The sequence below is a fragment of the Artibeus jamaicensis genome, unplaced genomic scaffold, assembly GCF_021234435.1.
Source record: "Artibeus jamaicensis isolate MK-2021 breed Jamaican fruit bat unplaced genomic scaffold, CSHL_Jam_final contig_469, whole genome shotgun sequence".
Lineage (NCBI taxonomy): Eukaryota > Metazoa > Chordata > Mammalia > Chiroptera > Phyllostomidae > Artibeus > Artibeus jamaicensis.
In genome coordinates, this window is record NW_026521847.1 from 456,558 (window position 1) to 479,413 (window position 22,856).

Below are 22,856 nucleotides of genomic sequence, written 5' to 3' on the forward strand. Positions count from 1 at the left end.
TGTATCCCTTTTGCCTCTGTGACTTTCTCTTCTCCTGTCTCCCCTCCCTTCGCTGTGTCTTTTTCTGCCTCCGCCTGCCCTTCTTGCTCCACTTCAGTGCTTCTCTCTCCCCACTCTGTGTGCCACCTCTCTGTGCATCCCTGTCCTGGATCTTGGCTCTGTATCTTACCTGGCGGATTTGCTTCTCTCCCCCGCCTCCTGATCTCTATCAGCCCCACAGGTCTCACCACTTACCCTGCCAAGAGGCCACTCCACTGCTACACCTGCAGCTTTGCCAAACCCTGCTATCCTGTTCCCACCGACTGTCGGGACAATGAAGCTTGCGGCATCAGTATTGGCACCTCATGTACTACTATTCAGGTTCAATGGCCCTCGCTCCAGGTTGTTCCCCACCTCCATCCTTTCCTGCTGGCCCTGGCCTTACCTCCTTCTGCCCCCTGCCTTAGCATTTCCCCTCTGTCCCACAGAGCAGGGTGAGACCATCCGGCAGAAAGGCCGCCTCCCAAGAGCACCATGCTCTCTGCCTGGCCATGCCACCTGCTGGTCACACTCCTACGTTCTGCAGCACCACTGCTGCAATCAGGACCTGTGGAACATGGCCACCATGCCACAGTGCCACCCCAGCCTCCTCCTCACCACCCTGCTCCTCATGGCCACCTTTACCTGGGGAGGCAACCTCCTTCACTAGCCTCACTCAGATCTGCAGCCTTCAACCCAGGACTCCTCCGCCATCACCACGGCCCTGAAAACACTTGCTCAGACACTTTTGAGATGCAACCAAGAACGGGACTTTGTGCAGAGACCTCAGATCCATGGCCTAACACCTTTGCAGACCCCTTCCAGACCTGATTCCTATGGGTACTGCTCCAGTCCTACAGCCATCTGCCCAGAGCCCAGACTTATTTAAAAAACACCCATTCTAGCCCTGGCTGGTGTAGCTCAGTGGATTGAGCTCGGGCTTGCGAACCAGGCAATCGCGGTTCGATCCCCAGTCAGGGCACATGCCTGGGTTGCAGGCCGGTTCCCTGCAGGCCAGTTCCCAGCAAGGGATGTGCAAAGGGCAACCATACATTGATGTTTCTCTCCCTCTCTCCTTCCCTCCTCCTCTAAAGGTAAATAAATAAAAATAAAAAAACAAAAAAAACTAAAAAACACCCATTCTGTGTCTTTTGCCTTTTCTAAGTGACCGTTACTGATGCCCTCTCCTAGCCCCAGACCTCTGGTAATGCAGGTGTTTGATGGAGCTGTGGGTCCTAGGCAGAGGGATGAAAGGGTTACCACATATAGTGAGGAAGGGAGTCTTTTTTTTAAATTTTATTTAGTTATTTTTCAAGTACAGTTTTTTTTGTCTATTTCTCCCATCCCAGCCTCCCCCGCCCCTTGCTCCCCACCTCCCTCCCATTTCCACCCCGCTTAGTTCTCGTCCCTGTGTCCCTCCTATTTGTTCCTCCTAGGAGGGGAGTCTTGCTAGGGAAGGTTAGGTTGGTAGGTCAGGAACTCAGGAAGGAGGCCTTGGGGAACTATGAAAAAGAAATTTAAAGCTCTGTCTGGGGGTCTGGTAACACTGCCGTGTGTGTGTGTTCTCCAAAGGCAAACTGTAGTTGCTCAGTGGGTTGTGCTGGGTGTTGGAACCTGAAACACAGCTGCCACCTCATTCTCCATCTGTGTCATTCGTGTCCTCCTTCTTGCCAATAGCTTAGCTGAAGCCACTATAGTGTGAAGGCTTCAGGTGAGACTTCTAAGAAAGCTTTTCTCCAGGGAGGCCCAAGCTTGAGCAGGTACTCAAAGGGGCACTGGGTGGAGTTGCCTGTGAGAGCGTGGCTGGGAGTTGAGCTTGTTTCTGCCTGAGCCTGGGCAATAGATGAGTTGGGAGCATCACCGTGCTCTCCTGCTCCACCAGACTTGTCCATGGTTCACAGACAGCCCAGCTTGCAGGGTCCTATTACACACCCTGCCAGGGAATCCACCCTCCTGCCCCTTCGGACACCCCTGCCCAGGGAGATAACATGTGACTCTGGTCTCTCAGGACGGCAGTGTGACAATAAGCAGCTTACCATTCTAGATGCTACAGCAGAGCACCTAGGCTAAGAAAAGTGATGGGGGTAGGGGACAAGCATGGGCACCCCATATTGACCCAGTTCCCTTCCCTCCCATCTGAGGAAGTCTGGGGTCTAATTAAAGGTGCTTGTTCTCTCTCAACTTCTCTTCTTTGTAAGGATTGGAGGATGAAAGGCTGGCTTAATTTAGAGGCAACTTGAGTTTTCTTTCCATTCTCTCTGCCCCTCAATTCTCCCACTTCGTGCTTCTATTTTTCTGTATCTCCAAACATCTCAAGTCTTACTCTGACTTGAGTCTCTTCCCTCCTCTTTTCTTCAGTTTCCACCATTCGTTCTCTGGTTCCTCCATTGCCGGACTCCCCCCACTGCTCCAGTCCCTGGGTTCCTCCGTCTCCTCTCCACCCATCCCTACCCCTATTCGCCCTTCTGCCCCCCACCAGCTACACCAAGCTTCCCTCAATCCAGAGACTTCAGGTTCAGGGCCAGCCTCCACTGGCTGCTACAGACAGGAGACCACACCTTTTCATGGGTGACATCACAAGATAATGCTTCTCCTTTCCTTCAGGCCCCACCCCAATACACGCATACACAGACACACACACACACACACACACACACACACACACACACACACGGCGGCTCTTCTGCTGGAGACCAGCTGTATTGTGAAGTAGCACTCTTGGCCCCTCCCCTCTTGCCAAGATTTTTCAGGAAATCTTTTAGACGGCAGATGGCCAGGGAAACAGCAGGTCACTTTCCAGCAGATGTCACCAAGATCATCTGGTCTTGGTAGCAGGTGGGCTGTGGGTTTTGTGAAACAGAAAGGCAGATTAAGGATACTTCCAGCCCTGGTTAGTGTGGCTCAGTGGATTGAGCGCTGGCCTGCAAACCAAAAGGCAACAGGTTTGATTCCCAGTCAGGGCACGTGCCTGGCTGCGGGGCAGGGTCCCTGGTTGGAGGTGTGCAAGAGGCAACTGATCAATGTATCTCTTGCATATAGTTGTTCCTCTCCTTCTCTCTCTCCCTCCCTTCCCCTCTCTCTAAAAGTAAATGAAATATTTTTTTTAAAGGTTGCTTCCATTTTTCATCCCCTCAGGAATCAGAAACCCATGTCCACCCAACCCCAGTCCCCTCTGGGATTTAAGCCTCTGTCCCCTACTTGTTCCTCACCTGAGACGGGCCAAGTGGATATTCTCATAGACCTGGATTTGAGGTTTGAACTGAAGAATTGAGGCATCTGGGGAGAAGGAGTTACATGAGGTACGGCAGAGAAGTCACCAGATAACTCAGAGCTGTATTCCCTGCCCCCTCCTCCCCTGGAGAAGACAGGGGACAGAGGCACAATGTGAGGCAACCCTCTGTCTCACACCCAGGGGCCCTCTTCTTCCCTCCAGGAGGGAAGGCTCACCTCTGCACCGAGCACCCTGAGCCCTCCGCCTCCAGAGCATGATGCTGAGGACCAGGATGGTGACCCCCTGGCCTGCTGTGACCAACAGTGTCAAGATCCAGGGCACATCCCAGCCCGTGAAAGGAGGGCAGGGGGCGGGAGAGGCATCCATGGAGGCTGCAGTGAAGGCAAGACAAGAGGATAAGGAGGGGGGCAGTGAGGGGGTCTGTCCCTATGCCCCAAAGACAGGCTTCAACCATAGTCTTGTGGGCTCTCCCAAAAGAAGACTTCACCTGGCTGGTGTAGCTCAGTGGATTGAGCGCAGGCCTGTGAACCAAAGGATCGCGGTTCAATTCCCAGTCAGGGCACATGCCTGGGTTGCAGGCCAGTTCCCAGCAGGGGACGCACGAGAGGCAACCACACATTGATATTTCTCCCCCTCTCTCCTTCCCTTCCCCTCTAAAGATAAATAAATAAAATATTTCTTTAAAAAAGAAGACTTCATAAAGTTCCATTCCCCCTAACATCCACCCCCAGAAGACTTCATAAATTTCCTTTCCCCTAACATCCACCCCCCACTCTGCCCTTTCCAGGTCTCTCACCCTAACCCCATGAGCCAACACGGATGGAGGTGGTGGTGCCTTCCCACGCCCAGCACACACACGGACAGCTAACTAAGCAGGCTACATGCCGTAAGTGTCATTTCTCCTCACGTCCTTTACAATGATCCACCCTTTCGAGAAAAAAATAAAGTGCCTTCCCTGTGTTCATTATTGCTGCCACTCCATACGTGTTTGCTGAGTGCGCACCACAGCCAAACATCATAACAGGTACTGTGGACGTAGAGGGAAAGGAAGCCCAGTCACTGCCATATTGACCTTCGCTTACCAAAATAATGGCCATTTGCTCCTCCCTCCTGCCTTGTAAATGGGTTATTCCACACCCAACAGCATTCATTCTCTGCATAATGGACTTTTTCTGGTAAAACAATATTTTTTTCTCCTTGTGCCTTTACTATGTTCATATGTCCTTCTTCAAAAGACAGCTCTCCCACCAGAATTCTTCTTTCCTTCCTCTCTGCTAGAGGATATTCCTCACAAATCATAGGTTAACCTATCTCTCTGTCTTTTTAAAGACTTTACTTATTTATTTTTTTGAGACTGGGAAGGGAGGGAAAGAGGGAGAGAAACTTCGACTGGTTGCCTCTGGTAAGCACTCCAACCAGGGGCTGGGCCACAATCCAGGCGTGTGCCCTGACCGGGAATCGAACCCAGAGAACTTTCACTTTGCAGACCGTGTATTCGACCAGTAAGCTGGCTTAACCAACCCTCTTCTTTGTTATGGATTCGGTCAATGAGAAAGAAGCCCTCCTCCCACAGGTTATAATTAGCTCCACCCGAAATCACCCCTCCCGATCTAGCCACTAACAAATTCGCCTCTTCTCTCATTTTCTCCCAGCAGATGTAGATGTGCCAAAGGGAACATTGCTTCCCATATCCTCCCTCAGTTTACCTGCCAGGCTAAAGCTGATCCCTTTATTCTGAGGGATGACGCAGCGGATGATCCTTGGTCTATGGCCCCTGGGCTCAGGAACCCCTTCCCCAGGACACACCAAGAGCAGAGCAGCCCCATCGCCCCAGAAGGACTGTGCGCGGCCCCTCACAGGACTCTTCCCCTCCAGCCAGGTCACAGAGTCCAGACGTCCGGCAGGGACCACAGAGCACAGAAGGACAGAGCAGGGGGATCCATCTGGAGCTCTTGCAGATAACTGGGATCCTGTGGGGCAAGAGGGACCCCTCAGTCCCTTGCTTGGGCTTCCCCAACTCCCAGTGGCCCCTGGTCCGCATACCCTCACTCACCTCTGAGCACGGAGACATCATACACCCTCCAGTTCTGGTACTTGTGGCGCTGACCCAGCACAGCACACCAGTACCGCCCAGCATCTCCCTCCTTGGACCCTTCTAGCCACAAAGAGTAGTTCCCCAGCAATTTGAGCCTGGGTTCTCTTCCAGATTTCCCAGGGTCCGGGAGTGGGCTGGCCACTTGGACTTGGGTCACCAGGGTAGTGGAGGAGCCTGTTGCAGGGCTGCGGAACCAGGACAGGAGTTCATCCCCATGCAGGATGGGTGGTGAGGGACATGGTAGCTCCATTGCCTCCCCCAGGGCAACATAGATGGCCCGGAAGTTGTCTGTGGGAAGGGGCTTGTGTGAGGCCAGAGACCTCCATCAGATCGGCAACCACCCAGCTCCAACCTCCAACCCCTGGCTTCCTCCCCTTCTGAGGTCTCCCAACACTGGGCTGGCTATGAACACATTTCTCAAGGGACGGCTACAAAATTGGGAGGTAGAGAGAAGAGGGTAGGGGCTTTCCTTCCCTCTCCAGTGAATGAGGGAATCTGAGGGCAAGAGAGAAAATGCTGGAGGAGTTGGCAAATGCCCATACCTCTTCCTCTCATTTCTTCTTTTCTGGAAGCATATATTCATTCTTATTTTCTAAAGGAAACTGCACATGACCTGGATCCCCAGGGTCTCCGGGTCTTCCCCAGTATCAGAGATGAGGGAGGTCAATTGGGGTAAATCTAACTTCTTGAATCAGATGCCTTTCCCGGGCCCCAAGGAGAAATAGCGGCAGTCTCTCGCAACCTCCCGGAATCCCCCACTGCCTGCTCCTTACCAGCAGCAGCCCGAGAGGGCCCACAGAGGTGCAGAAGGAGGAGGAATAAGACTGCCATGGGAAGAGCCTTTCAAGTTCTCTTGCCTAGGACCTGGTGTCCCCAGGGAGGAAACAGAGCCCAGATAAAGACCCACACTCTCTGGTCTGTAGTGACATAGGCCTCTGGAGGGGATGGGAATGCTGAAGAGATAAAGTCCAGCTGTAAGTCCACTGGGGAAGAAGTGAACACTATCTTTCTGTCCTGGGGAAAAGACCCAGTCCGGGCTGCTCCAAAGAAAACCTCCTCACCCTTCTGAGTCCTGGCTCCATACGGTCAGAGGAACTCAGATCAAAGACTCTCCACTCTAAGAAGCCCGAACAGAAGGGGTCACAGCTCTCTGAGACCTCCCATTAGTTTGGAAGCATTCGCTCCTCCACCCTAAAAGATGTCAGCCATGAGGGAAGAAATTGAATGTTTATGTTGGTTTCCACGGAACCCAGCATGGAACTGCACACATAGCCAGTACTTCAGAACTGATTTAGAATGGCTTTCCTTGGGGCTGCCTGGCACACTACACACCTTTTCTGAGCCTCAGATGAGTATATAAAATTATTGCTCAAGAAGAATGGCAAGGGCCTGGAAAACTCACGGATTCACCCCTTTGTTTTCAGGCAGGGCTTTCAAGGCAGATCTTCATGTCTTCATATGGCTATAATAGTTTTTAATGTGTTACTTATTTTTAAAGGTTACTTATTTTCAAAATTATTTTTGTATAAAATAGTCCATGCATACCAAAGACTATTTCTAATGTATAACTGTATAATGGCTAAGCAAACTGTGGTATATTCACACAGTGGACCATTTGACAGCTATGAGAATGCACGCATCACAGTGACATGCAGCAAGGTTGAATCTCACAAACATAATGAGAGTAAATGAAGCAAGAAATAAAAAGCACATAATGTCATTCCACTTATATAAAGTACAAAAACAAGCAAAACTAATCTAAGAGTTTCAAAATTAAGATTGTGGTTACTCTTAGTGGGTGGGTGGCAATTGGTAGTGATCTACAAAGTGCCTTCTACACCTGGCAAAGGTGTGTTCTTAATCTGGGTGCCGAGGCATAGACTCGATTGGTGCATTTTTTTGTGTATGTGTTTACTGCAATAAAATGCTAAAGAGGCCCTGGCTGGTGTGGCCCAGTGGGCTGAGTGCTGGTGGGCAAACCAAAGAGTCGCTGGTTCCATCCCCAGTCAAGGCATGTGCCTGGGCTGTGGGCTGGGTGCCCAGTTGGGGGCGGGCAAAAGGCAACCACACATTGATGCTTCTCTCCCTCTTTTTTGCTCCCTTCCCCTCTCTCTGAAAGTAAATAAATAAAATCTTTTAAAGAAAGATTCTCTATGCTGTGTATCACTTTCCCAAATTTGCTTTATCTTTCACTTTTTCATTAAATTTGGTTTTGAATTTTATGCAATGGTGTCATGTTGTATGTAATCTGTGGCTTTTTTTTTTCCACTCAACAATATGGCTTTGAAATTTGACGGTTCTTTTTTTTTTCAGCAGTATTTCATACATCTTAACCATGCTTTCTATCCACGTCCATGGGTATATTGGGGGTAGCTCTCCATTTACTAAAGCTTTGGTTTACCTCTTTCAATAACAATATAATTGTTTTCATAAAACCCTGCATTTCTTTCATTAGATGTTTTCCTAGGCACTGAACCTTTTCTTATTGCTCTTGTCAAGTGTTCCTAATACTAGCCTCCTACTCGATTTCTCTCGAGTGTCTACCAGTATCGAGGGCTAGGAAAAAAATGATCGAACTATGCCTGATAATTTTCTAACTCGCCGCGTTCCAAACTCCTCCAAGCAATTTCTGACCACTGCCGCACCCGTAGCTCCGAGCGCACGGTATCCTGCACCAGAAGCGCTGAAAACGTCTCGGCTCGTTGCGGAGCCCGTACGTGCTGACGTCAAGGGGCCCAGAGAGGCCGGAGAGGGCGGGGCTCGCAGGGGAACTGCTGCTGGGAGAGTAGGGCCCCGAGCCAGGGCCATGGCGAAGCTGCTGAGCTGCGTCCTTGGACCCCGGCTCTACAAAATCTACCGCGGAAGGGACTCTGAAAGGGCCGGTTCTGGCGTCCCTGAAACTTCAACTTCAGTCACTAGCCCCCCTTCCAGCTCCTGGGTGAGTCGAGTTCTCCCCTGGTCAGAAATGTGGTACGGCTCAAAACCCCTTGCGGCCTCTGCTCCTCAGAAGCACCTATTACTGGAAATAGGGGGAGCCTGTTTGTCGAGTCAGTGGTGCTCACAGTCTGCGTTATTTGTACTTCCTGGGTTAAAGTCACGCCTTTAACCCAGAAAGACCCCAGGGTCATTGCACTTGTGAAAGCTGGGCTGGCCACCTCTTTTATTGCTGTTTGCCACCGCTTTCATATTCTTACTGCCACTCCTTGCTTTTTCCTCTCGCGGCCCCCACCCTGTGTATCGTGGTTCATGCCCACCCCAATTGATTTTTAAGTCCTGGAAGACAGCCTGCGAGGATTCCGAAGCTGGATGGTTTTGTCGTCAACCTCTCGATTTCTTCTTAATCAGTGCCTCTTGATGCCTCCCCGGGTCTGTTTTATCTTCTCTTTAGTCCGTTTTGAATTTCCATATAACTTGTTCAACATATCATTCATCCGTTGGTCTCCACCTCATCCCCCTCACCCTACTCTCTGGAGATCTCAGGGTCATTGCACTTGTGAAAGCTGGGGATAGTGGTAGGCTGTGCCTGTAAGTTCTTCTTCATCTTCTTCTTCTTTTTTTTTTTTTATTTTTAGATTTTATTCATTTATCTTTAGAGGGGAAGGGAAGGAGAGAGGGAGAGAAATATCAGTGTATGGTTGCCTCTTGTGCATCCCTTGCTGGGAACTGGCCCGCAACCCAGGCATGTGCTGACTGGGAATCAAACCACAGTTGCCGCAATTGTCTGGTTCGCAGGCCCATGCTCAATCCACTGAGCTACACCAGCCAGGGCTGTAAGTTCTTGGATCTGTAGACTCGAATTATGTTTCCCATCTCCGGCAAACTGCCTGAGCCACGTTCCCTTTTTAAATCAACCTGCTCTTATTTCTGGTGCTGCTCTTCTTTCCCTCTTAAAGTTGTCATGGTGTCTTTCCTTTCTTCCCTAACCCTGCTCTCCCCATAGGCTCACGCCCACAACCCATTTGAAACTGGGCCCTGAAAAAGGAGTTAGAGTCGTGCAGTCCCACTTTCACTGTTGCGTCTAAGTCCAGCCAGGTGTTCGTTCTCATGGTGTGGGGTGGGAAGTCAGGTTCAGAGCACTCCTGAAGAAGAGGGGTTTCTTTGGGAGCCAGGGATATCTCAGGAGAGACAGTTTGGGAGGATAGAACCAGAGGACACACATCGGGGATTCCCAAGGGGAAGGAGACGGATCATTAACACAGGCATCTGTTTCAGCAGGATACCTATTATCAGCCCCGGGCCCTGGAGAAACATGCAGATAGCATCCTGGCACTGGTACGTCTTCCCTGGCACCTGGGACTACTGCATCTTTTTGGCCGCAGCTGCCCTCCTGAACTTTATCCTCCCCAGTCTGGGAGAAGGCATTGCCCCTAGGGGTAGGGGATGCTCCAGGCTCTGCAGCAGATCTCTCCAACACAGAGACACACAGTGAAGCATGTGCACACTTGGCACTCCTCGTTGGGTTGTGCCTGCTTTCTCTGGAGCAGCCTGAGCCACGAGGAAAATTTGTTTAGTCTTGGGACCATCCACAGGTGCTGAGTCCTGCAGTCCCCAGTGACCTGTCCTTTTGGCAGTTAACCTCTCTGGCTGCAGGGACAGCTGTTCTCTCTGGCAGGGTTCCTATGGTGACATTTGTGCATCTCTTGTGGGGACCTGGCAAGGCACTGTCCTGAGCAGGGCCAATCAAAAAAGCTTGGTTGAATAGAAAGAGAGACTGGCCGTTAAATGTGTGATGAATTATGTTTGGAGATGATAATAGGAAGAAAATAGAACTTGTACCCACTTTTACCAATTTGTTATGTTCTTGACACATTGCCTTTCAACAAATATTGAACACCTACTGTGTGCATGATGTCATGCTCAGAATAGGTAGTTCACATGATATCCTCATGTTGTCCACTTTGCTCACAGCCTAGGCCTGGAAATGGCAGGGGTGTTTGTGTATTGATTGCTTGTCCCTGTCTCTCTGCTGCAGGCATCAGTCTTCTGGTCCATCTCTTATTACTCCTCTCCCTTCGCCTTCTTCTACTTATACAGGAAAGGTCAGTGTGGTTTCAAAGGTGGTGGGACAGGAAAGGGGCAGGTTTTTGGCAGATGAACCAACCCCCTAAAGGGGAAAGGAGATTTGCAAGGGTGGCTTGGCTTCCCTCTTCCGTCAGGCATCTTCTCCCTCTGAGGGTGTGGCTGTCCCAGTGAGGGGGTGTGGGGTAGAAGTTTGGGGTGGAACTGGGAAGAGGATCTGGAGAAGCGGTGGGGAAAGCTGCTCACATAGTTTCTCTCCCCTCCCAGGTTACTTGAGTCTGTCTAAAGTGGCACCATTTTCTCACTACGCTGGGACATTGCTACTACTGGTGGCAGGTGTGGCCTGCCTCCGAGGTAGGTGAAGAGGGAGCCTGGTTTGCATTTATCCATCACTGGGTTAATGTTTATAAAGTAGCTTCTGCAATTTTGTGTTGGCCCCTGAGACAAAATAATTGAGAATGGTCAAGGTATGATCTTTTCCTTAAAGGGCTTGAGTTGTAAATATGAAAAAATAATTAGTAGAAAAGTTTGCTATTACCTAGAAAAGGTGCATACACCCTACAATAATGTATTCCACTTACATCTATATTTATATGTTTGTAATAATGCTACACTGCAGATAGCTCCACAGCCACGAATAGTAGGATGGGTAAATCCACCGAGGGTACAGTCCTCCAATAGCAATGCTGAAACAGTTCGAGTGAGCAGACCTGAGTTGCACTCAGCAACTCAGATGAAGCTCATAAATGTAAAGTTGAATGAAAAAAAGCTGACTGCCAAATAATTTATGCAGTATGTTTCTGTTTATATGAAGTTCAAAAGGGATGCATATATAAGTGGCAGACACTAAAGAAATGGGCACATAATCATGGGCATTGTTATCTTGAAGGTTGGGAGAGTGATTACGTGGGAGAGGGTAGGGACAGGACGGGGAGGACTTCTGGTGGCTTTGTTCTCTTTCTTGACCTAGGTGATGGTCACATAAATGTTTGCTTCATGTTTTTTAAACTGAATGTATGTTTTCTGTTTATATGTCATACCTCACAAATAAAAAATGAAGAAACAAACTAAATTGGTCCCTGGGTGAGTGCACATGGTAGAATCTGGATGAGGGGATGTGTGAAGAAGGGAGCGGTGGTGCAGAGCCGCGTGGCTGTGGTGGGCTTCAGTCCAGGGTGGGCACCTTCTGCCCATGGTCTTCTGCCTTCCGGTCTCCACAGAGCTAGGCTTCCGTCTTCAGAGAAGCCTTCCTTGACTACCGTGTTGAAAAGTAGTTCCTACCCCTCATTTTGTCTTAAGTTTTAATTTTACTTCTTTTACATTTGGGGGGGGGGGTGGGGATTAAGTACCGAAAAGTTCAGAGAAGAAAATATCAAAAAAAAGTAAAATGCTTATGTTTTGTGATATTGCTTCAAATACCTTTTCAGTAAAACTCTAAAGCATTGCAGTGAGTGCTGGTGTTTGTTCCCACGGGGCCCTTCCCCAGCCCGTGCTCCTCTTTCCCCAGAGTAACTGCCGTTGTCTGGTATGGTTTTGTCTTGCATGTTTTTATACTTTTATGAAATATACTTCATTTTATCAAATCTAAACAGCTGCCATGTATTGTAAAATGCATACTGATTTAAAAGTTTTCAAATGTGAAAAAATGTCCTAGAATCTATGAAATATGGTAAGTATAAACACTATGTAGCATTTTTTTGTGCGTTTTACTTTTTCACACAAATGGAATGGCTCTGCACAAATCGTTCTGTAAATTGCTTCATTCTCAGTATTGCCGGGGCTCTACCACTGGTGATACATAGCACCCTAGTTCATTCTGGTTCTATTTTATTTATAGCATTTATCTTTCTCTGAAATTTTCTTGTTGATTGTTTCTTGTCTTTCTCCAGCCCCTCCCCACCCCCAGCCAAAATGGCAGCTCTCTGAGGGCTGGGACCTTGCCTTGTTTCCTCTTGTCTTTCCCATATCAGAACAGTGCCTGGCACATGACTCCTGTGAGGTCATTGGAAGCAAAGATGTCAGGATTTGAGGCTCTTGGCACTGAAGGGAGAGTGGATGTGATCACTGAGGGGCCAGGCAAAGAGCAAAGGGAGCTCAGCACTGAGTATGGCTCTTGGTTCAGAGAAGGAGGTAGCATGGTGGCAGGGGCAGAGCAGTCCAGGAATTGGAAGGAGGCAAAAATGGACCCAGAGAACAGTGGAGGAAGGAATCTCAAGGGACAGAGAGAGTGTTGAGGGCAGAGTTGAAGAGCTGGAGGACAGAGGAAGGGGGCTTGGATCCTCTGAGGAAGTAGTTATGAGACAAGAGCTGCGAAGCACATGGCAGGGAGTGAGACTGTACAGAAGAGATAGCGGCAAGCCCTGGACAAGGGAGGCAGTAGAAAGAGGAGAAGCCCCGCTGCTAACAGGGCAGATAGTGAGCACACATGACCGTGTCTTAAGACTGGGGAGAGTTAACATTCTGGAGGGTGAGGGGTCAATAGTCCATGAAGAGACAAGCTGAAGAGGCAGGGGCAGGAAGAACGCTGTCACCAGTGCTGGCCGTGGAAGAAGGAGGTCAGCTCAACCCTCCCATTTCCCCAGGTCCTGGGCCCTTGGTTTCTTTTCCTCTCACTTACCCTTCTGGAGCTTTCTCTTTGCCCATCTCCAGTTCTTTTCCTGAAACCTGCTCATCGTGCTTCCCAGCTTTCCTAATAGTTTCCTACCCTTTCCACCAGGCATTGGCCGCTGGACCAACCCCCAGTACCGGCAGTTTATCACCATCTTGGAGGCCACACATAGGAACCAGTCTGCAGAAAACAAGGTAAGAGGTTCGAGGAGAGGCTCCAAACAGGTGCCTCCCCAGGGTACCGGCACCCCTTCTGCCAGGCGGTGTAGACGTGTTTACCGCTCACCGGGCCTGGGTGTGTGCAGCACAGTGCTCTGTCCCTTCTCCCCTCTCCAAGTGAGCTGTCAGCTTACAAACTTTTCCTTTCTGCCACTTCTCATGGAATGTTCTGCTAGAAGTCTTCTACCCCTCCATCCTCCATCCTCAAGAATTGTCTAGATGTAGAAACATTCTGCAGTGTTTCTCAGATAGGGCCTTCCTCTCTGCCACACAGCTCAGGTCTGTAAATGGTCATTGTCGTTGTGTGCATTGGACACTGCACTAGTTTTGTTCGGGGGTAGGGCAGGACGGACTGGTATGTCCACTGTTGTGCCCGGAGCACAGGGTAGCACCAGAAGGGAGAAAAACCAGGGCACAGTGTCCTTGGAGTTGTGCCAGCCCAGCAAGTGCTGGAGTGTGATCACCTCTGAGAAGGTGCTTGGGGGCCCTGTGAAGCTTCTTCCTGCTGCAAAGCGCTTTCTGGGATCAAACACCATGATGATGGTGATGGTGTTACTGGCTACCTCAGCCACCATATACGGCACTCTGCGGTCATGTAAATGCGGAGAGTAATTTCCACATGCCTTTTCTAACCCTCATAACAACCTGGCGAGGTGGCCCTGCTACCCTCATTTACACACCTGAAGAAATAAGAAGAGAGGATAAGAGCTCCAGGCAGGGCCCCAGAGGAGGGAGTGGCTGCATCTGAATTCAAGTCCAGATCAGAATATAACCTGCCTGAAAATGCTTTTCTTCATTTTGTTTGGTTTTGCCCTTTATATTTTTGTGCAAATTTTCTGTTGCTCTCCCTGAGTCAAGTTACTTTTTTTTTTAAGATTTTATTTATTTACTTTTAGAGAGAGAGGAAGGGAGGGAGAAACTGGTCTGAGCGCCAGCGCCAGCCCATGCTGCAGGCATCGAGGCAAGGGAGGCAGCCCTGGCGCAGAGGGGCTGCGCTCGGCAAGACTTCCCTCCTCCCCTCCCACCCAGGCTTGGGACAATTTGATGCACTGGGGATTTCTGAGCCCAGGAGACAGCATTATGCGAAGGACCCAGGTGGGGAAGGGAGCATGACCAGCCGACAGCCCCCTACCTCCTCCTTCAGAAACACCAGTACCTCCAGCCACCCCTCCTGCAAGTAGGGTGGTCTTAGATTTGGTAAAGCAAACAGTGAGATTCCCCTTCAGGAAGACGGCAGATAGGCCAGTCTAGTACCTGACAGGACATCCTTTCTTGCTGGAGTTTCCTGGCTGTGTCAGGGCTTTTCATCTGAAAACCAGGAGGGTGTTGACCTCTGCTTGTCTCTCCATGATGTCGGGGGTGCCAGTCCCCAGAATGATGAGGGTACGGACGTAGGTGGACCTCCCTACACTTCTCAATTCCCCTTTATTAAAAGATTTTCTTTATTGAGCCTGGGCTGTTGTGGCTCAGTGGACTGAGTGCCAGCCTAAGAACCAAAGGGTCGCTGGTTCAGTTCCCAGTCAGGGTACATGCCTGGGTTGTGGGCCAGGTCCCCAGTAGGGGGCATATGAAAGGCAACCTCACATCAATGTTTTTCTCCCCCTCTTTCTCCTTTCCCTTCTCTCTAAATAAATAAAGTTGTTGTTGTTTTTTTTAATTTAAGATTTTACTATTTATTTCTAGAGAAGGGTGGGGAGGAAGAAAGAGAGGGAGGGAAACATTAATGTGAGGTTGCCTCTCACATGCGCCTTACTGGGGACCTGGCCTGCAACGCAGGCATGTGCCCTGACTGGGAATCAAACGGGGACAGTTTGGTTTGCAAGCTGGTGCTCAACCCACTGAGCCACACCAGCCAGGGCTCAGTTCTCTTTCAATCCCCAGCTCTTCCTCTCTTTGCCCACTCCAGAGGCAGCTTGCCAACTACAACTTTGACTTCAGGAGCTGGCCAGTTGACTTCCACTGGGAAGAGCCCAGCAGCTGGTGAGCCTCAGTTCTTTGACTCTATCCCTGCCCTCCCGTCCCCCCACTGCGGGCCCCAGTGCCTGCCTTTCCACCCCCTCTCTCTAGACCCCACCATCCTTCAGACCTCAGACTCCATCCTCCCAACCTCATCCTTTCCTGCATCTTTCCATTCCTCAGGAAGGAGTCCCGAGGGGGCCCTTCCCGCCGGGGTGTGGCCCTGCTCCGCCCAGAGCCCCTGCACCGGGGGACAGCAGACACTCTTCTCAACCAGGTCAAGAAGCTGCCTTGTCAGATCACCAGGTGAGAAGCAGAAGGGAGGAGAGGTCATCAGCAGGGGTGGCAGGAACATGCAGTGAGGGCTCTGGGACTGGGTGCTCCATGGTAAGATAGCTGTCATCTCTTAGGCCTAGTACCATGTGCTTTGTATTATTTGCGGCAAAGTCATGTTTGTCCATGTTCATGTGTGAAGAAAAGAGGCTCAGAGAAGTCCAGAGTCTCCTGGATGATGAAGGAAGAGCTGGAGTAGTAACCAACACAAAAGCCCTTTTGGTGAGGCTGACAGGGGAGAATGTGGTTAGTGGTGGGGAGGGGACACAGAGCTGTAGCTGGAGCAAGGGCTAGTGGCTGCTGTGTCCCTGCCCTGGCCCCTCTGCTCCTGGGTTACCCCACTTTGAGCAAACTACAGTTTGTGCACCCGTGGGTGACCCACCTCTCAGGGTTGGTGATGTATTCTGAGTGGCATCGACTTTGCCTGGAGAACTGAGAGCATAAGGGAAAGCCCAAAGAAATGGTAGTTGTGGGCGCTCGATGATGTTGGAGGTAGTACGTGCGGCTTTCTGTTGCTGGTGCCTGGGAGGCAGGTTCTAGGCCAGGGAAGGGGCTGGACTCGATGGTCACTGACAGTGTGCTGACTGGTCAGAGGGACGAGCCAAAGCTAGAGTTCCGTGAGGGGTGCCAGAAGGGGTCAAGCAGTGTTGTTCTGGAGACAAAGTTCTACTTTGGGACAGACTGGAAGTGGTCAACAATCTTCGTCAGGAGGGGCACCTGCCACATCATGTCTGTGGAATGTGTGAGTGCCTGCTCTGCGCCGGCTTTGGGCGCCGCCAGTGTGGCGCTCACCAGCCCCCTCAGGGCACGCGAGGGGGCCGGCCCTGTTCCGAGGGGGTGTGCCATCCAGGGGGTGTCTTTCAAACTGCCCATCTCAACCCACCGATGAATCTTGAAACCAGTTTAGTGAATTAAAATTGCCATTTTTTCAAGTATTTATTTGGGGACTTAAGTTGTATTTATATATTAGCAGGTTCTTATTTGATAATAACTTAGCTTTCATGTATCATATGTAGAAAGCATTATGTAATATCTCATAAAAGTTTCAGAATTATATATACTGGGCCACGACATCAAATGTATGTTACAGCCCTGACCAGTGTGGCCCAGTGGGTTGGGCATCACCCTGCAAACCTCAAGTTCGCTGGCTTGATTCCAGTCAGGGCACAAGCCTGGGTTTCAGGCCAGGTCCCTGTTGGGGGCCCGCTGGGGGCAGCCGACTGCTGTTTCTCTCGCACATAGCTGTGTCTCTCCCTCTTTCTCCCTCCCTTCCCCTCTTTCTAAAAATAAAAGTAAGTAAATAAAATCATTAAAAAATAAAATAAAATGTATCTTACAAAGGTTACAGTAAAGAAAGTTTGAAAAACAGCAGCCTCGTACATGCGGTACCGTTAAGTCCCAAAAGAGGCAAAGGAAGCTGTGAGGGTTGGGGTGAGCTGGTCACAGAGCCTGTGAGTGCCAGGGCTGGGACACTCCTTGGGCCCTTCTGGGGCTGAGGGTTTGTTAACGTACATGCTCCCCACAGCTACCTGGTGGCCCACACCCTGGGGCGCCGGATGCTGTACCCGGGCTCTGTGTACTTGCTCCAGAAGGCCCTCATGCCTGTGCTCTTGCAGGGCCAGGCCCGGCTGGTGGAAGAGGTGAGGCTCCCCTGTCCCTGCCCCCGTGACAGCCCTTTGCCCCCTGAAGGATGTGGTCTATCCTTAACTTGGCCTTGCATCTCCCCATTCAGTGTGATGGGCGCCGGGCAAAGCTGCTGGCCTGTGATGGCAATGAGATAGACACCATGTTTGTGGACCGGCGGGGGACAGCTGAGCCCCGGGGACAGAAGCTGGTGAGAGGAGCAGGGAGCTCAGAGGTAGACTGGGGAGGGCAGTGGGGGTCCCGGGGATTGCAGTTGCACATCAGCCCTTGGGAGCACAGCTGTGAACAATCCCCTCTTCCAGCTCCACACTGAAGACTTCTTGGTGCAGGAAACCCTACCATAGGGAAATAGATGGAGTAGAAGTGGATATTCAAGGACCAAAAAAGTAATCACCGTCATAGTCACTACTTAGATAGCACTTACCACACACCGTGCATGTATTGAATTTTCACAACAACCCTGTAAAATGGGTGGTTTCTATTAGCCCATTGCAGATGATGGAACTGAGGCACAGAGTCACTTTCCCAAATCACAGTTAGTGGAACAGCCAGGATTTGAACCCAGTGTCTAAAGTCTGCTGCCTTCTCCATGAAGCAGCCTTGGCCAGGAAGCTGGGTTCTGGTTCTGCTCTGCCCGCTGCTGGGAATCCGTGCACATCCCATCATTTCTGGGCTTTGGCTTGGGGCACCATGGAAATAGTTTACCTGGATGTAAGACCTGAGCCCAGAGATGGGGAGGACAAGTGATTGTCTTATCACATAAAAGAAACAGTCACAGAATAAAATAGACCCAAAAACAGAAAGGGAAAAAATACCTGAAATCTCATTCCTGAGAAATGTAACACCTCGTGGTCTTCCAATGGCACATCGACACTGCTGGGGGGGTTGAGCAACTCAAAACATTCTTCTTCCTCTGAGGGCCCGGTTTGCTAAGCATTTGCATCTATTTTGCCTCTCAACTTCTGGACCTTGTGAAACGGTTTCCATTCCCTGTGAAGAGAACAGGAATGCACCCTTTTCTCTTCCCCACGAGGCTCCCACAGGCTGCCCTTCTGCCACTGGGGGATGTTTAGTCCCATTTGGCTCTCTCCCAGCCCCCCTTCCTGCTTCCTGTTGCAGGTGATCTGCTGTGAGGGGAACGCGGGCTTCTATGAGGTGGGCTGCGTCTCTACACCTCTGGAAGGTAGGCTCCTGGCTCAGCCCTCTTGTCTCTGCCCCTTGGGACAGAACGTCTCCACCTTTCCACACTGATGTGACTTCCCCAGGCCTGACCACTCTCTGTGGGTGAAGTTTAAAACCCTCACCTGCGGCTGCTGTGTGGGGGAGGAATTCATGCCCCATTTGCTTTGCTAAGCCTGCATCCCTCCCCTTGGGCTGTGTTCCCTAACCTTATTGCCCGCCTCCCCACAACCACACATCTCCCTTCTGCTGCCTCTAGTTGGTGGGTGATTAGAGCTCCCCATGTCCTGCTACCCCTCCTGGGCAGCTGGGGTTGGAGGCCATGAGGTCCCAGCCCCTTCAATCCTGTGTTGCAGCTGGATACTCAGTCCTGGGCTGGAATCATCCAGGCTTTGCTGGCAGCACGGTGAGACCCTCTCCAGACCCTTTTCTTTTCCTGAATCATGGTCTCTCTCCCTCTGGTCAGCAACTGGAGGTAGGCAAGGCAGCGTGTATTTCTGTGGGGCTCCCACTCACCTGTGACCTGGGTCCCAGAGCCAGGAATTGCAAGTCACGGGGAGCCCTTCTCACAGTGAGGGGTTATTAGCAGGAAGGAATTGCAGGGGTTTCAGGGAGAACCCCCCCACCCCCTGCCCTTTTCTTTTATCTGTTCTGTTTCAGAGTAGCACAGGAAGGGTCCACTCTAGGGGAATGTGAGCAGTGGGCCAGTTGACCTGCGGTGCTGACCCCTCCTGCCTTGGCCCTTCCTTCTCCAGGGGGTGCCATTCCCACAGAGCGAGGCCAACGCCATGGACGTGGTGGTCCAGTTTGCCATCCACCGCCTGGGCTTCCAACCCCAGGACATTATCCTCTATGCCTGGTCTATCGGAGGCTTCACTGGTACCAGCCCCACTCCTCCCATACTGTGGGCACATTCAGGACCCCCTCCCCCCAAGGAGGGGTGGGAAGTGCACTGGCAGTCCAGGAACAGGGTGGAGGGTTAAGGAAGGAGACGGATCCGGGTGGTCTGGGAGGAGGTATCCTTTACATACACACTTTACCTTTCCTTCCACACTTATGCCTGATTATCAAAAGTAGACTCAGGTCCTGGGCTGGGAAGATCAGGGAAACAAAAGTTTCCTCTGGGTTGTCTTCAGTGCACTTCCATATTCTCGCCTCATCCTCTCCAGACAGTGCCTTGGCCAAGTGGCGTGAAGGCTAAGGAGAGCCGTGGGACTAATCTATTAACAGTAGGGAGGATGGGGTCAGCCTAAAGCATTCATGGAATGAGGCTAGCCTGGTGGGCGGGAGCCCCTCACTCCTTATCCTTTTTCCCTGTCCTGGCACCAGCCACGTGGGCAGCCATGTCCTACCCAGACATTAGTGCTGTGATCCTGGATGCCTCCTTTGATGACCTGGTGCCCTTGGCCTTGAAAGTCATGCCAGACAGCTGGAGTGAGTATAGCCCCCAGGCCTGCCTTTACAGGGAAGGGTGGGGAGTGGGTGGCCTGTTGTGAAACAGGAGGACCCCTTTCTAGGAGCCTTAGTTTTCTCTCTCCATGAACAGTGGGGACCTTTGTGTTGGACAAGTGCTTTGTCTCTTCTTGTTTGTCCCACTCTAGGGGGCCTGGTGACCAGGACTGTGAGGCAACACCTCAATCTAAATAACGCGGAGCAGCTGTGCAGGTAATGCACTGCCTCACCTTACTCCTGCCCCACCTTACTCCTGCCCTGTACAGCTCTGCTGCGTGTGCAGATGTGGAAGTTAGTCACCGAAGTACCAAAGTACAAGTTGACAAATGACCTCTGCCTTAAGTCCCTTGAGTGACCCTGCCCCCACCTTACATGGCCTAACCTCTCCCAGATCCCCTGGGACCCTGAACCTTCTTCTGGTCTGGCAAGCAAAGGCTTAAAGCTTGGGACAGCAGGGATCTACTGCCAGCAAGGCTAGAGTTTCAGCGTGCCCTTCTTAAATATTCTGACTTGCACCTCCAGGTGAAGGTCTAGCCCATGGGTCCCTGCTTTAGCAGGGGCTAAAAATGCAGCCAGTGCAGGAATGGGGTGGCCAGTTGTCACCTGCCTCCCTCTGAGTTCTGCCTCCCTACTACTCTGTCCCCTGAAGGTACCATGGCCCTGTATTGCTGATCCGAAGAACCAAGGATGAGATCATCACCACCACGTGAGTGCCTGGGAAGCTCTACCCCCTGCATCCCAGAGAGAGCTAGACAGTTGCCCCGCCCACCTCTGCCCACTAGAAACCCAGGTATGCAGACACTTCCTTCTCTTCAGTGTATTATTCTCACCCCCAGGGTTCCTGAAGACATCATGTCCAACCGAGGCAACGACCTTCTGCTGAAGCTCCTACAGCATCGGTGAGAGCAGGGTGTGTTTGTGTACATGTGTGTACATTCCAGCAGCGGGAGGAAGAAAGAAGGTTCAGGAATGGAGGAGCGAAAAGAATTGGTTTTGACCCCTGTCCTGGCACTACCTCTGCAGGTATCCCCGTGTGATGGCAGAAGAGGGTCTTCAAGTGGTGAGGCAGTGGCTGGAGGCCGCCTCACAGCTGGAGCAAGGTGAGAGGGGATCTGGTGAGGCCTTTGGGTGGGAAAGCCTGGCAAGGCCAGGCTGCAAGGCCAGGGCAAGCACTGTCCTCTGCCCTCATCTCTCTCTGTGACCAGCCTCATTTTATAGCCGATGGGAGGTAGAGGAAGACTGGTGTCTGTCTGTGCTCCGCTCCTACAAGGCAGAACACGGGCTGGACTTCCCCTGGAGTGTGGGTAAGGAGGTCCTGAGGCAGAAGAGGGGGTCGGGATGAGCCCAGGATGGGGATGGGAGCCCAGATGTGTGGGCCATGTTTGAGAGTCCCACCTCCACTCCACAGGGGAGGACATGAGTGCACATGAAAGGCAACAGCTGGCTTTGTTTCTGGTGAGCTAGGGGTGCCTCAGTGGCCGGGGCACATGTGGGGCTTGGGGACAGTTGGAAGTGGTAACTTTTATTGAATGGGTGGAAGTCTGGGGGGTAGAGGGAAGGGTCTGGTGGCTGCCACTCAGCGCAGTGCTGTGCACCCCACTTGTTCTGTCCTTTTTCCTTAGGCTCAGAAACATCTGCACAACTTTGAGGCCACACATTGCACCCCGCTCCCTGTACAGAACTTCCAGATGCCTTGGCACCTCTAGGGACCACAATGGAACTCATTCTGGAAGAATGGGATGGGAGGGGACATAAGGAAGGACCCTCTTATTTGTGATTCTCTGTGTTCATATTGCTGTTTATAGTTTGTGAAAAGTGAGGACCACCCCCCCCTTTCACTGTTCCTCTTGCACGTTTCCCTCATCCATCTGGTAGTACCTGGCATACACTCTGCATTAAATGAATGGAGTTTTCCTAATAATAAATGAAAAGGTATTTTTTATACAGGTTGGCTAATTCTGTGACTTCCCAAGTATTTCGTGAGCCAGGGACTGAAGCCCTAGGGGCTGGGCTTTGGGGAACCCCAACTCCGTATAGCCAGTTTAACCTTCCCCATCGCTGCTTTTCCCCCAGGCCTTCAGCCCCCAGCCTCAGCTGTCCTCATGCAATGGATCCCCAAACGTCACCCTTCCATGGCGTCTCGTGACCCTGCCCCAGTCCTTCCTGCATACAACCACCCCAGGAGCCATGTTTCCTCCTGTTGCTCTGACTCACATGCTTTGTTGTTTACAATAGCTCTCTGGTACTTAATTTCACCTGCTCAGCTCTTCTGCTGATTTCCAGGCCCAAATGGCATGATCTCACCACCAGGATCCCCCATTTCCCTCACTTAGCTCTTGCTGTTTCCATTGGGGGTAAGGAATGGCTCACTCCCCATGTCTTACTCAGTAAACCCTGTACACCCTCCTCACCCTGCCCTCAAGTCTCTCCTCACACCCTCTTTGCTATTCAGCAAACACCGGCCTGCCAGAGACTGGGTGCCAAGAACTCATGTCCTGCCAGAGCCACACTTGGGCTTTTTGGGTAGCTGGTAGAATATGCTTAGGTCGAACCTGAGGAAATCAGTTCCCTGTCTGTACCTGTCCTGTTTCCAATCCATGAGGTGGTAGACCTCATGGAATAGAATGAGTCCTTCTCTCACCCACCATTTTTTGCCTGGCCTCCTTTCCTTGGAAGCCTTCTTTCCAGATGAGACATCCCTAGGTCCACCACCCTGAGTGATACCTTGTTTTGAACAAGGTACTGAATATGGGTGACAATATTCTGATGTAGATACAGTTTCTAGCTCATCTCAGTGCCTCCCTCCAGCCCTAGTACATGAAGTCCCAGCAGAGGTATCTGTTCCCACCAGCTCAGAAGCTCCTTAAGGGAGAGTGTAATGTGTCTCCACTGGAAAGGGTGATCTGAGACTTGTGACAACACCTGGTATTTGGGATTAAAAGAGGGGAAGTGGCGCCTTGGCTGGCATGGCCCAGTGGAATGAGGGCTGGCCTGCAAAACAAGGGGTCGCCAGTTCTATTTCCAGTCAGGGCACATGCCTGGGTTGCAGGCCAGGCCCCCAGTAGGGGGCTCGAAAGAGGCAGCCACACATTGATGTTTCTC

The 22,856-nt window shown here is 51.2% G+C and overlaps 2 protein-coding genes across 4 annotated transcripts; one reads left to right on the plus strand and one right to left on the minus strand.

Moving 5' to 3' along the window:
* Positions 1–2,522: 2,522 nt before the first annotated feature.
* On the minus strand, positions 2,523–6,185 carry LY6G6F (lymphocyte antigen 6 family member G6F). Its single transcript, XM_037151466.2, has 6 exons — positions 6,119–6,185; positions 5,304–5,633; positions 4,957–5,220; positions 3,466–3,621; positions 3,228–3,294; positions 2,523–2,858 (listed from the first exon to the last, which is right to left on the minus strand). The coding sequence occupies exons 1-6, from the start codon at positions 6,174–6,176 to the stop codon at positions 2,834–2,836; spliced, it is 900 nt and encodes a 299-aa protein (XP_037007361.2). The 5' UTR covers positions 6,177–6,185; the 3' UTR covers positions 2,523–2,833.
* A 1,907-nt stretch (positions 6,186–8,092) lies between these two features.
* ABHD16A (abhydrolase domain containing 16A, phospholipase) lies at positions 8,093–21,698 on the plus strand. Of its 3 annotated transcripts, none has more exons than XM_037151449.2 (20): positions 8,093–8,283; positions 9,558–9,617; positions 10,318–10,384; positions 10,632–10,718; positions 13,081–13,166; positions 15,097–15,170; positions 15,330–15,452; positions 17,005–17,119; positions 17,212–17,313; positions 18,243–18,306; positions 18,659–18,708; positions 19,058–19,181; positions 19,632–19,736; positions 19,904–19,967; positions 20,404–20,460; positions 20,591–20,653; positions 20,778–20,854; positions 20,960–21,058; positions 21,163–21,209; positions 21,377–21,698. In XM_037151449.2, exons 1-20 carry the CDS (start codon positions 8,152–8,154, stop codon positions 21,458–21,460), a joined length of 1,680 nt encoding a protein of 559 aa, XP_037007344.1. In that variant the 5' UTR covers positions 8,093–8,151; the 3' UTR covers positions 21,461–21,698. The 3 variants fall into 3 exon arrangements, with proteins under 3 accessions (XP_037007344.1, XP_037007345.1, XP_037007346.1); XM_037151450.2 differs by having other exon boundaries at positions 9,561–9,617; XM_037151451.2 differs by lacking the exon at positions 8,093–8,283 and adding an exon at positions 8,516–8,711 and having other exon boundaries at positions 9,561–9,617.
* The last annotated feature ends 1,158 nt before the right edge of the window (positions 21,699–22,856 follow it).